At 35.1% G+C, this 15,051-nt stretch overlaps 1 protein-coding gene across 2 annotated transcripts in view; it reads right to left on the bottom strand.

Annotated features, from left to right (window-relative positions):
- Window positions 1–1,267: 1,267 nt before the first annotated feature.
- VAPA (VAMP associated protein A) overlaps window positions 1,268–15,051 on the bottom strand; it is a 38,780-nt gene continuing 24,996 nt past the window's right edge. The window contains exons 3-7 of one of the 2 annotated variants that reach the window (XM_058174273.1): window positions 13,615–13,718; window positions 12,523–12,603; window positions 9,218–9,346; window positions 5,420–5,596; window positions 1,268–4,691 (exon numbers count right to left, since the gene is read on the bottom strand). In XM_058174273.1, the coding sequence (XP_058030256.1) occupies window positions 4,536–4,691; window positions 5,420–5,596; window positions 9,218–9,346; window positions 12,523–12,603; window positions 13,615–13,718 (647 nt within the window). In that variant the 3' untranslated portion in view covers window positions 1,268–4,535. The remainder of the gene's footprint in view (window positions 4,692–5,419; window positions 5,597–9,217; window positions 9,347–12,522; window positions 12,604–13,614; window positions 13,719–15,051) is intronic. The other variant, XM_058174274.1, reaches the window with a different exon arrangement.

Genomic DNA, 15,051 nt, shown 5'->3' with positions numbered 1-15,051 from the left:
GCTTCTTTCCCCAATAATTTATAGGTCTCATTAGCACTAAGAACACAAAGAAGATGAGAAGAACGGCACTGAAAGCTCAAACCACATGCATCAATCCATTTGTCACTCACCATCCTGTAATCCTCATTTGATCTATTTCTGCTTTGGAGTTGAAGAATGTTTAAAAACTTGCAGTTTTTCTGAATAAAGGCAAGCTTGAGACAGGCATCTTCTTATTCAAGAAGCCCCAGACCCAAGCTAACAGAATAAATCTAATTCTGAAAACTTAAGATTTTATCAACTCAAGAAGTTTAATTATGTTTAACAAAGCTCAATCACAATAATAGAGAAATAAGCAAAACAGAAATCTTCACAAAGACATAACTTTAGATAATCCCAGATATTATCTATATAATTTTTACTTTGGTAGCTTCCATGTAATGGAAGCTTTCAGAATGACTGATAAATGGGGGTGCCCATAAGAACATATCTCCCCAGGCATCCTGTCTAGTTTAGGGAAACAGCTACCATAAAAAAAGCACTCAAAGAGCATCAAGGCAGCAGCTCAATCTCAGAACATTCTCACTGTGAATACCAAGGTTTATATGCTGAATTTGGGAAATGGCACAATATTACATACAACTGAAAAAGGGCAGAGTAAGACAAATGAGAAAATATGTTCAACTTTTCAGAGAAACTTTTATATTTAAGCAGCTAGATTAATCAAATCCAGGATGACTTATTTTTCATATTACACTGAATGCTTATTTGAATTAGCATGTATGAAATGTGATACCTTAAAATTATAACAAACAAAAATTATTAACACAGCAAACAAGACATTCAATATGATCTGATCTTAAATTTAAGTACTGTAGTGAAAATATAGTCACCTAGCTTCTTCAGATTTCTGGAATCAGACTGTATGCCAAAACAAAAGTTTTCTAGTACAAAATACTTCTATATGTATGCTGAATCATTAATCCTGGAAAGAATTAGTTTGTTTTTGAAATATATGTAGGCTGTCTGAAATTATTCTATGATCCCCATATAATTAGTACTGGCATGTTTTAGAGAGAAAGATGCAAATGGAAGCAAGTGAAAAGGATTACTATTCCAATAATTTCTTGCCTGAAAACTGATCATGCTACTAGAAAATAATCTGTTAGCAATAACTGGGTCTTACAAATGTTGTTACTTTATTACAAGAGCATATAGATTGCCACCTAGTGTATTAGGCCGAACAATACAGGAAAAATACGTGTAATAAGATAGTATTAGATAATCATCAGGGAAAAGGTTTCCTTTAATTCATAAATTCACAAATTAGATAAAAGAATACAGTTGCTGAGAGTCAAGAACAAATTCAAACAGCCTCTCAAATTATTCATGTGTCTTTTTTGTTAGATAAGAATATGTCTATTCTTACACAATTGCATTGATTCACAAAATATACTTATTTGAACACAAATTTCAACTTATCCCAACAAGCCAGTATTTACTGAACATTATATTCAAATCCAATGGCCTATTTTATACGCTTAATTGCATAACAGGCTATATTAAAGTTTTATGATTGTTACCAAGAACTAATGGGGCACTCTCCATATTTTCTGCATTATGTTTCTCCTATAATCTCTAGTCTTAGTATAGGTCTTTTAGATGTTCAGGAATTATAATCCAAAACAATTTGTGTGTGTGAAGTTGCCAGTTTCCCATGTTATGAATACCAAGTTTTAATTTATTTTATAAACTTTGCATTCAACACAACAAAAACATCTTGTATTACAGAAACCAATGGGTACCATAAATCCTTTGCAATTTTTGTTAATGTTCACTCAGTTCATAACTTGTAGTGTTATTTTCCCAATATCTTTAATACTACCTGAATGCACAAAAGACTTTTGGCAATGAGAAATTCACTGGAAAAATCATTTTAATGTTACTTAAGCATAATTATTTTCTTTCAAATCAATTAAACAGATTTTGGGCAGACCTTCTTTCTTACTTTGCAAGAAGCAGACGAAAACATATTTCAGGACTTTTAAATAATTTTGCTTTTTGCTATAATTTCTTGCCATAAGCAAAGTTGCCAACCTTAAATATAAAGCTTGCATCATGCAAGCTGCAGGAGCCAATAATTCACTATACATAAGATCTACTACAGTGAACACACTGCACTTTCTGATGGAAGCACTTACTAACAGGAACAAGTATGTTCCTCACATTGGTGTACACAAGCAAACAGGCAAAGTTCTAACCATTTCAGGAACAGACAATTTAATCCGTATTACATAAATTCACTAAATACAGTTGGTATCATCCAGAATCACTCCTGAGAGCGAAATAGTTTAGCATTACATTTTATATACAGTTATGAAAAGATTATTAAAAACTAGAAGCGCATCCACAAACAGGATTTTCTCACTCTACTTACAGTAATTATTGAATCATTCCATAATATTTGTCTTTGAAAGCCTGGCCCTGCTAAGTGGCCCAGCTAGGACCCTAATTTTACACTTATGATCATCATATTATAAGCTGTGGAATGCTTTTGTTATTGTTGTCTTTATTTTATTTTATTTTATTTTTGGCAAGAGATCTGCCAAGGTTAGAGTACTTCCTCATACTATGTTTCACCACAATTCTGGCTATCTGGAATAAATTCTAAGTTCAGGCTAATAAATGCTAAAGTATTTAGCCAGTGCAAACCGTTGTAGCTTTTGTTGAACAGCGAACATATCTTTGAAGCTTTCTTCTTTCACAGAATTATCAAACATATTGAGAAGTTATAGCCTGTACATAAATCTTCCTTGTAATCTCATTCAATGATCAACTTCCTTCAAGGAATAAATGCTTTCTCCTGATGTACCAGTTATATAATACAGTATGAACAATACTACTGCTTTTAGAACCAATTGAGAGAGAACCGGATATGAGCACACTTCTTCAAGTCACCAAAGTCAGAATGCAGATACCAGAAAACACAAAGAGTAACTGTATTTGCATGCTTTTAAGTGAAACATCAGGCAAGTAGTTTGTTCATCATCTTCTTTGTAAATTGCAAGATGTTTATAAAAGTTTATCACAGCGAATTGTGATGGTACATGACATAAGTAGTTCTATTTAAAAAAAGCATTAAAAATCAAAGGCAACCAAGATGATTTATATTTTTCCTAGAACAGTTCTCAGCTATATAAAATCTACATAGCACTGCTTCATTATATCCAAGGACATACAAAATTCTGCTTATAAGTATAAGCCTTCCAAAATATCAATTTCAAATGCTTCCTTATGATGGATTATGTAGAATAGCTGTATTGTGCTTTCAAAATCATCTATTTAATGAAGTGAATACCAGAAATTAAACAAACCACAAGATTGTGGAGAAAAAATATTCAGACCAAATAAAATGAATTTCATAGAATTAAGATATGCATAGCTAACAGGCAGCTGTGCCAAGACATTTACTGAAGAAGGCTTAATTTTTTCACAAAACTAAATGATCAATGTTTTCTCCATCAGTATTAACTTTGGGTTATTTGGAAACATTATAGGGAATGTTCTTCTATGGATACTTTGCCTAAATAAGTCTGGATGAAAAATCAAGATACAATTGATTCCATAAATTTAAAAGAATATCAGTGATATAGCAGAAGTATCTGAAAAACCCAAAAAACTATTTTTAAAAAGTAAATTTAAAGTATGTATCCCATGTCCCAAACAAATCAAATTCTGACCTTTTCCTAAAAAGCCAGGTAATTTTACAGCTGCTGCTGCACAATATGGAAACTGCTACATTTCTTCTGAAGCTTCACTGGCACCAGTCTAACCCACAACTAGTGAACAATATAAATCTGTGACAAGAAGCAGGCTGTGTATAGCATATGTTGTAAAATCTTTCTAAAAGAACAATTCACAGAAACAAGCTACCCATCAGAAAGTCTGTTAACAGTTTTATTATTTTGTTTGTTAAATACCATGGGACAGGGCTGTCAGGATGATTATTTTTTTCTTCCACAACCACCTCACAAGGGTAAGAAATTCTGCCATGATATCAGCAAAGTAAGGTGAAGGGAAAAATGTATACACTAAGAGGAACATTTCCCCACAGAATGCCTCATCATTTTCCTGAACAAGCGAATTAGCATTCTAATAATCATTCTTTCCAAGAGGCAAGAATAACAGATAAAATTTGAAAAGGATTATTAAAATAACATTTACAAGACTTTGAACAATTTTAACTCTTATTAAAACCACAAAAAGAAAGAACAATTCTTTATTTATGAGTTTTCATAAAGGACTGAATGTGCAACTGACACCTGCTATTAATGAATTAATATACAATTTTGTCCAGCAGCCGAACAGTTTGTCTTTTTATCGTGTTGTCTAACCGTGCAAGATCATTAGAGGCAAAGCCTGTATGATGCTGTACACAAAAATGGTCACTTTGGCCATACTACCAATGAAGTGGTAGGTAATTTTTTTTTTCTGGCCAAGAAAAAAAAAGGAAGCAGCATTCTGCATGCTTCTCTCTCTCTCTTCTCTCTCCCTTTCTACAAGATGAATTTCCCTAAAAAGAATCCAATGAAAATGGCTGCAATTACAACAAGGAGTGAAGGAAGAGGGTTGGAGCCATTATCTCGGAGGGCCAAGCCTGATGGTCCAGGTTTATCTGAGTGTGCCACCTTTCTCAGCCTCAAGCCTTCATCCTGAAAATACACGGAGGAAATTAATCAACAGAGGGAAAAATCACAAGTCCACATCAGGCCCGAATATAACCAGGACGCATTTCGCAGAAGTATTTCAATGCTATCATAGACTATTTATTCATGCATGCTGACTTTAAAGAGTGATACTTAACACAAAGGGGGCATAAAATATTAATCTTAAATTAAAAATAGGTACTAAGAAATTTCCCCATCTATATTATTACTATAATAGTATAATTAAATATTTAAAATAATTGAGAACAATGATTTGCTGGAAACATTACTATTTATTTCAGCTTTAGGATTACAAATGGTGGCACAAAGGAAACTTCTAGGCTTTTAACACCATCCCAGCTTTACAGAAAGTTCAAGAAGAAAAATTTAAGCCTAAATCCACTTGTAAGTCAGAGACTACTAAACTACTAAAATAACCTGATTCACATTAAAAACACATTTTTATTTGTTTTGATTAATGGAAGCACAACCTAAAATCTTTAACTATTAGGTGTACTGTCTGTGATTAATTTATCATTTTAGTAAATTTAATTGCCTTAATTCTTGAAACAGGTATTTTACCGTCATTATTTACTGGATTAGTATTCTATCCTTCTAGCATAGAAAAACTATTATAAACAGCTTGGTGTAAACCATTTTTAAAACTGCATTTCATGAACAAATCTGTAAAATCCAATTTTACTGATGAGATTATTATGTATCTGCAAACTTACTCTCAGATGTCTATTTTCCTCTGATAGTTTCACAACATCTGCCTGAAGTCTTTTGCATTCTTCCACTAGCTTCCTTGTTTCAGTGTCATTAAGCGAAACACTATGTGATTTTGGCACCAGACCATCTTGCTTTGTTGCATTCAGTATTGGAGCAGACTTACTTGTTTCTATTTCATTCTGGAAATATTAAAAAAAAAAAGTTTCAAAATAAGTATTTCATTGTTAATGTCATTTATTACTTTTTTTAAAATGCAGGTAATTTCCAAGAAGATAAATATGAAAGGGGTTTGAAAGCAGAACTTAGTTTCGAAAGATGTATTTTTAAGTGACTAATAAAAATAAGATAGCATAACAGAATTATATATTCATCCTGCATTTCATTCCAAGATAAATCTCTAAAGAATTAATATTTATCCCCAAGGATAAAATAGATATAGAAACTTCACAGTTGAGACACTCTTCCTGAAGAGATTAGACAATCGTGAATGTTTCAAGGCTCCGACACTCTTTCTATTATTTTCTAACTATACTTCCACCAACTAAAATTTAAAGCTAGTCACAGCCAACACTGACATTTGGACAAATGTAGCTTTGAAAACTGGAAAAGAGGGATATTTATAAATTGTGTATCATTTAAATCAAAGCATCTATGGCATGGTTTAAATGTACACAGAAAGTGCTATATACATATACTAAGAGGCCAGTCTGCAACACGAATCAAAAAAGTATTTTAATTTACTTGGACTTCAGTAAAGCATTTGATAAAGTAGACCATAACTTACTACTAGATAAAATAGAAAAATGTGGGTTAGACAGCATCACCACCAGATGGATTCATAACTGGCTGACCAACCGCACTCAACGTGTAGTCCTCAATGGAACTACATCCACATGGAGGGAAGTATGCAGTGGAGTACCCCAAGGCTCTGTTTTAGGCCCAGTACTCTTCAACATCTTCATCAATGACTTGGACGAGGGGATAGATGGGGAACTCATCAAATTTGCAAATGACACCAAGCTGGCAGGAATAGCCAACACTCCAGAAGATAGGCTCAAGTTACAGAAGGATCTTGACAGACTTGAACATTGGGCGCTATCTAACAAAATGAAATTCAACAGTGAAAAAAGTAAGGTTCTACATTTAGGCAAAAAACCCAAAATGCACAGGTACCGTATATGTGGTACCTTGCTCAATAGTAGTAACTGTGAGACGGATCTTGGAGTCCAAGTGGACAACCATTTAGATATGAGCCAGCAGTGTGCAGCAGCTGCCAAAAAAGCCAACACAGTTCTGGGCTGCATAAACAGAGGGATAGAATCAAGATCACGTGAAGTGTTAATAGCACTTTATAATGCCTTGGTAAGGCCACACTTGGAATACTGCATTCAGTTTTAGTCGCCACGATGTAAAAAAGATATTGAGACTCTAGAAAGAGTGCAGAGAAGAGCAACAAAGATGATTAGGGGACTAAAGGCTAAAACATGAAGAACGGTTGCAGGAACTGGGTATGTCTAGTTTAATGAAAAGAAGGACTAGGGGAGACATGATAGCAGTGTTCCAATATCTCAGGGGCTGCCACAAAGAAGAGGGAGTCAAGCTATTCTCCAAAGCACCTGAAGGCAGGACAAGAAGCAATGGGTGGAAACTAATCAAGGAGAGAAGCAACTTAGAACTAAGGAGAAATTTCCTGACAGTTAGAACAATCAATAAGTGGAACAACTTGCCTGCAGAAGCTGTGAATGCTCCAACATTGGAAATTTTTAAGAAAATGTTGGATAACCATTTGTCTCAAATGGTGTAGGGTTTCCTGCCTGGGCAGGGGGTTGGACTAGAAGACCTCCAAGGTCCCTTTCATCTGTTATTATGTTAAAAAAGAAGATTTTTGTCACAGTAGATGCAGTATAAACAATGTTTGCATTTTTCTGCCAGCGATTGCCAGTTTCTACTGAAAGAACATGGATGGAGATTTCTTTTCCCCACTATTCCACCACTATTGTGGTAATCCCTAAGCTTTATGAGCAAACACAGAGATACTGCAGTGGGGAGGAGAAAATCTGATCACAAAATTAAGCTAAAATTTTCATCTTTGTGATATATGTCATACTCCCATTGGAGCCTGAATCTGTGGGGAAAGACGAGCTGGGAACTTGAGCCGACAGAGATTGAAAGGGGGGGGGTTGTTGTCTTCAGAAGAAAATGGGGAAGGCCAGGGTCTTTCAGGATTAGGACAGCTTGTAGACAGGGAGGAACAGGGGCAGGATGAACATGAGAGACAGAGCTCAGGCGAGGAGCAAGGACCACCCCCTCCTGATCCAAGAGCTTGGAGAGTGGAAAGAAGGCGTGAACAGCACAAACTGAGCAGGCTACTCAGGAGAAGAGTGCCCTGCCCATCTTCACAAGGCACATCTGGGGAATGAGACTTAAGAAGATGCTCTGGGGAGGGTCACTTGTCAGGAACAAACACTGAGTTCCAGAAGTGTTGAGTGCCAATGTTTGAACTTTCCAAGAGTCCTTGCATTCTTTCTCGCGTTCTGAACTAACTACCTGGATCTTTTGCTTCCTGAACTCCTTGATTTGTCCTGCTGGATTTATTGTTGTGCAGCCCTTGTATACACAGCGCTAGGCTGGACTAAGTGGAGCCAGAGGCTGCTTGAGGTTTGTGTGGGGGTTTGTTATCACTTTGCTCTGGGACTTGGAAAAACCGTGAGAGCGTTTGGGGAATTTTTTATTTTTTTTTTTGCATTTATATCCCGCCCTTCTCCGAAGACTCAGGGCGCCTTACACTATGTCATTGCTCATTTGGAGCAATAAAGGGGCAGTTTGAACTGCCAGCTGTTTGTGTTATCTCTGTGCCATGCCCCAGGTCATCTCTCTCTCTCTCTCTCTCTCTCTCATACACACACACACACACACACACCATGCAATTTCTTTTACTTTAATAAATATTCTTGACATGCCTATTTTTTAAATCCACCAAAACTATGCTAAGTAAAATACATAGTTTAGAAATGAATAAAAGTATCTGTTTTCCTTAACACCATGCCATACCTTGATTTTTGCACATGAATCAAGCTGACCACCAGATTAAAATGATCATACCTTACTTAATAATCTTTTGTTGTATTCTGCCCTTTCATGCTAAGTGACAGAACAAATAGAAAACTCTTCTATTAACTACAACTTCCTGTTTCAGCAAGAAATAAATAATGCTTAATGTCATAGTTCCCAAATGGGAGTCACACTGAACTCATAGGGTCACTGCAAAGTATTTTAAATTTCCAAAGAAAAGCCTGTGATACTTGACATCTGTCAGACATTGCACGAACTGCTAGCCTAGGAGCACAGTGAAAAAATTACCAAGACACAAAGGACACCATGAACTAAGAGGGAACCTCTGATTTAATGGATTTGGAATAAACCATGATAATTTTAAATCCTGCCATCTCCAAAGCAACTGTGAACTACTTCCTACTTTGAGTAAACTGAAGAGCCCTGGGTTTATTTAATTTCACCAGAAAACAAGAGAGCAAAAGGGTTGTATGAACTTGTAGAAACCTTGTTCCTATCACTGTTTATTTACCAGATAAATATCATCCCAACTAGTCCAACACCATTTGGGCTGATTCCAGTTGCTGAAGACGGCTTGTAGAAAAAATCCCCATTGGTTCTAACTTAATTCTTAATTATTAATTTTGCCTCTTCCAAGCAGAGTTAGCTGCTTTTTTTCCCCTTAGTTAGCTGCAATGAACTACTTTAGAACTAGAAAAATCTTGAAGCTTTCAGCTCCCTCAACAAACCTGATCCGTCTTGTTATTGACCTCACTGCCTGGTTCCATCATGTCAATCTTCTGTCTATTATTTGCAGGCTCCTGAAGAAAGTTTCTGTTGGCTGGAATTACGTATACAGATCTTGATGAAGATAAAACCTGAGATAGCAGGTAAGACATACCCTCAGCACTCAGGAGATCTATTACTGCAAGGCGTAAAGGAATGACTAAACCAACGGCTAAAGGATTAAGGTCCGGAACCCTATTCTGCTACTTAGAAAAACATGAATGTTATGTACAAGCAGTTAAGCAATAGCTTATAAAGCATTGGAACAAACAAAATAAAAGTTGTCTTTAGACACTTGAGTTTTATAGACTAAAACGAAAAACTCTAAATGCATTTTTGCAGGATTAAGCCCTAAAAAATAATATGATTTAGTCATAATACATACTATAGACAGAACTACGTAGAAATTCAATCCAGGTCATTTTAAAAATAATTTTGGAGCAAAAAACAGTTGTTTCCAAACGTACAAATAACTTAAAGTAAACTGCTACGAACTTAAATACCAAAGACAGCAAACTCCATTCTGGCTGTTTGCAGCTCCAATGATCTTGCACAAAGATTAATTTCTAATATTATAAACATAAGCACCCTAATTTGGGCTGATTTTTAGTTTTAAAAAGCCTCTTTTTTGCTTGAACTGCTTTTCCTCTGAATATGGCATCACATAGTCAGATGTGTTTATCAGACTGAATGAACATTCAGCACACTCATAAATACCGTATTTTTCGGACTATAAGACACACTTTTTTGTCTCCCAAAACGGGGTAAAAATGTCTGTGCGTCTTATACACTGAATATTGCTGAAGCCCGCCCACCTGCTGGGCGTTTTTTGGCCTCCTCATGCCTCATTTTGACAGAACTGAATGAACATCCTTGACTTTGAGCCTCTTTTGATATTTTTCTTAGCTAGCTGCAATGAACCACTTTAGAACTAGAAAAATCTTGAAGCTTTCAGTTCCCTCAACAAATGTGATCCATCTTGTGACTGACCTCACTGCCTGGTTCCATCATGTCAAACTTCTGCCTATTATTTGCAGGCTCCTGAAGAAAGTTTCTGTTGGCTGGAGTTATGTATACAGATATTGATGAAGATAAAACCTGAGATGGCAGGTAAGACATACCCTCAGCACTCAGGAGATCTCTCACTGCAAGGCTTAAAGGAATGACTAAACCAACGGCTAAAGGATTTAATACATCCCTCAGCTATCTAGACCAGTGATGGTTAACCTTTTTGCCATCGCATGCCAGGAGGGGTGGAGGGGGGTCGCGCACATGTGCAGCCACACCCATAATTCTATGCGCCCCACCCCTGTGCATGCGTGCGTGACCATCCCACCCTGCTCTTGGCACGTGATGGCCTGGTAGGCTCGTTTTTCTCTCTCACCTGGCTCCAGAACCTTTCTAGGAGTCTGGGGGGTGGGCGAAAATGTCCTTCCCCACTGCCCCGGAAGTCCTCTGGAGACCTAAAACAGCCCATTTGCCAACTTCTTGTGGGACCGGAACACCCTTTTTTTGCTGTCCCCAGCCTCCAGGGCCTCTCTAGGAGTCTGGAAAGGGTGAAAACGCCGCCCCCAAGAGGTCCTCCAGATGTCAGAAACAGCCCGGTGGGACTGGAAGGGACAGGTGGCACGCATGCCATAGGTTTGCCATCACGGTCCTAGACCTTCCCAGACCAATGGGCATCCAATCTTTGCTTCAAAACCTCCAGTGATAGAGCACTCCAGGAGACTGGCTCTTCTACTGTCTAATATTTTTCAAGATAAGGAAATTCCTCCTTATTTTAAGTTTAAATCTCCTTATCTATGTCTTCTCACCCACTTTCTATAAAGCAATAATTTGACTGAGAGAACCACCTCACAAGTATGCCACATTAAGAAGCATGCCTATTTTGTGGCTTTCTTTATAGAATAAAGCTTAATAATAAAGGAATTTCTTATAAATAGAACAAACTAATAAAACAATGTTAAAATAATTTAAAATGTAAACTTCCATTTAGGGTAAACGAAGTGCTTAACATTTCCTGGATACTTTAAAACAGAAGTATACAGTCTGAGACCACTACTGTGGAATATAGTCCCCAAGTACCTTGAGTATAATCCTACCACTCCAAAAATTGTTAACAATAACAAGCATTATTATTAGTAGTAGAATAGTAGTATGCTATAACATAGAATAATAGGGTTGGAAGGGACTTTGGACATTTTCTAGCCCAACCTCCTGCTCAAGCAGGGTACCCTATACCATTCTGAACAAAAGCTTGTCCAAACTCTTCTTGAAAACCTCCAGTGATGGAGCATCCACACAGTTTCCCTCCCCTATTTATTAATACTTACTACTATGGATACTAATAATAATAATATTTAAACTTGTATGCCACCCAACTCTGGGCAGCTTACAAGAAATCAAAGTAAAACCAATAAAATGTAATTATCTGCCTGTGACCTGATGGGCATTTTGACAATGATTCTGTACCCTTTCCAGCCTCATAAGTATCAGTAAATCCTTTTTCTGAAATCAAGTTTTCTTTTGATTGATACATGGTTCACTTCCACAAACCTATTCTATGAAGATAACCAGTGTGGCAAATAACACATGTATGTTTTTTTTAAACAGGGGAGGGTCACATCTCAGTGTTATCTCCTGGACCTAATTTACTCAATTGAAATGGGACATCATATATTTTTCCCATTAAATACACTAAATGCCAGATCAATGTGCTAATAAGCAGGATATAATATTGGATGTTATTAGTTTCACCAGAATCTTTTTATCTATTACAGGACTTAGATGAAGCTCTGATCACACTATACAATAGTTCAGAATTACAGATAGTTATAAAGGTAGTTCAGAATTGCTGATAATTCACAAACTGCCTTTCACCACTCAGGAACTTTCATTCTTTCAAGAAGACTGAATGGAAACAAATTTCTTTTATCCACTTCCAGTAGTTATTTCTTCTTTCTGCAGATCCATGTTTCTTATTTTCTTTTGAGATGTACCCATTTTTACAAATTATAAACTTGCACTTATTACACAGACTAAATGGCTTTATTGATTCCAAGCCAATTTTTACTTTGACTAAATTTACAACATATTTTAACATAAAAGTAGCGTAATTAAAAGTTTACAAAAGCACGGTGTTTTTACATTAGAAAGAAGACTGGAAAGCTTTAGAAGTTTTATTAAAGCACTAATTATAATCTCTATATTTAACAATATGCAAAAGATCTAAGCAGAACATGAACTTTTCAATATATCTTTTACTTACCAGCTTATCATTTTCATTAGGCATTTCAAATACACATCTCAATTTGGAGTCCATTAATTCATCAGATTTTGCATCCTTCCACTATGACAACAATGAAAAACATTAATTATGTTACTAGTTGTTGTCAAATAAATTTTCATAATGTATAAACTCTGCTTTGTATACTGATTTTCAAGAACTAGCATGGCTTAGCAGATAATTGGTCTTTAAGTAGGAAATCTAGACTTAAACCCTTGTGATATATAAATCATTCTTCATCAAGCATCAATATTTTTTGTAGTTTTGAATAGTCAGTTTACCTTTATATTGGAACCAAAAAGCTACAAATACCAGAAAATGGGTAAGCTTATTTCTGAAACCATGGTTTGAAATCTAGTCAGGGATGTAACAATCTCCTAATTCAGATGTAAAATGAACCTACACTAAATAAAACCAATAAAGATGTCTATATTCATGCTATACTGAGAAGAGGAAAAGTGCCATATGCAAGAAATACATATTTGATTATATGTGCTATCACATAACTTTAACTACCCACACAAAGTTATTTCTAAGACAATGGACAATATATACTTATGAATTATTTTATTAGGAAAGAAATTTGACAGGCACATTCTCAGCAGGAGGGAGCCTGCAAAGTTGTAATACTGTAGATTACAACCTGTAAAATGAGGAAGAAAATACAAGTCTAAATTGTTGCAATTCTTATTTTTACATAGAGTAAAATTAATCAGCCATTTTGTAGTGTTCCTCACAATACTGTCTCAAATATCCAGATATGTCAGTAGGTTCAAAATTGCTGAAGCTCCTCAAACAGACAAAATACTGAAAACACTAAAGCTACTCTGAGAAATAATGCCTTTTCTCCCCAAGCAAAAACCATCCCAATTCCAATACTTTGTCTCTAAATTAAGTGATTTGAAATCTTTCTCAGATACTGATGCTGTTTTTTAAAAACAGATTCAGAGAAGTTGGAAAAGCTTTGAGATATATGAGGCAAAAGGAAGTCCAAGGGGGCTGATTTCAAAAAAACTGAAAAGGAATTCGTATCTGTCCTTTTACTAAAAACTGAAATTGTAGATATTTACGTACCACTGCTTCCATATCTGTAATGTTTGGAGGGGCAAAGATCGTCTGTACCATAAACTTATGTTTACTCTTCTCATTTGGATCATAATCAAAAGGCTGTAACATAACTGCATAATAGACAAAGTTTGTATTATACAAAAGTTTGCAAACTTTTTCTTGTTAACTTTTAATTTTCTTGTAAATTCAGAAAATACAGTGTATACTTTGAAGTTTTTTCAATAACCAAATTCTTTTATTATGTATCAGCTGATCCTTATTTTCTTGTAATTAGCTACACTTTATAATTTGAAAAATAAGGTATTATTTCAAATATTTGTCATCTTTAATTTAATAATTTATAAGTCTCAAATGAATATAAATTCAGAGAAGACAAATAAACTAGAGTTCCATTAAGAAATAAGAAAATTTTTGTTATACACTGTATTCAATGTTCTGAAGTATATTAAAGATGATCAGTAGCTCTCAAATTAGAGTCCAATAATGCTGTATTTTTTCTGTTGAGGATAGAATGTATTAGTCATTTTGCAAGTACAAGTGATAGAGAAACTAATCTTATTACATAAATAGAACTCAACACATATTGCATTGAATACAGCTTTTTAGTACACATTTTATGAAGAGTCTGAGACTACTTTATTTATTTATTTATTTATTTATTTATTTATTTATTTATTTATTTAATTAATTAATTAATTAATTAATTTATACACCGTCCTTCTCCCGAAGGACTCAGGGCGGTTTACAGCCAGGGTAAAAAGCACAAATCAGAAACATTCTCAGCCAATTTATTTACTTTATACAACAATGTGTACTTGTTCTTCTCATTAACCATTAGAAAGTAAAGTAAAGATAAAACAAAATACCCTTCCTCCCAAAAGGCTGGATAGCTTCAACAGATAAAAACAGAGCTCATATAAACATTTGCCTAAACAGGATACATTTTGCCCTGCAGAAAATATTACACCCAATTCACGTACAACAATTAAAAACAATCCAAAGGATTTATTTTGGCTTATCTGAAAGTATATATTGTAAACCAAAGTTTATTACTTGAGATTAGTTCATATATCACACTGAGCCAAATCTGAACAATTCACATTATAACTTTTACAATTAACTTACAATTAAATAAGGACCAATTGAGCCTTCCAAAGCAAAAATAATCAGAATGGATATAATTATTAGATGAATTCACCTAGCAAGGCACTAGCTATTTATGCCCTATTACTAGTGTTTTCTTCTTTAAAAAATCCAGTGGCTAGTAAACGAGTTTTAATGCTAAAGTTTTAATTTCTACTCATGAGAAGGGAAGAACAGTTAAAGCATTAGGCACTGCTACATGATGTCCTTGTATAACATTATTTAAGGCAGGGTATATGCTACATATATATTGAGGAAACTGGAAAGGAAGAACAACAACATTGTTTTAAAATTGAAGAA

Source organism: Ahaetulla prasina, chromosome 3, assembly GCF_028640845.1.
Source record: "Ahaetulla prasina isolate Xishuangbanna chromosome 3, ASM2864084v1, whole genome shotgun sequence".
NCBI classification, from domain to species: domain Eukaryota; kingdom Metazoa; phylum Chordata; class Lepidosauria; order Squamata; family Colubridae; genus Ahaetulla; species Ahaetulla prasina.
This window is presented reverse-complemented; position numbering and strand designations above follow the sequence as displayed.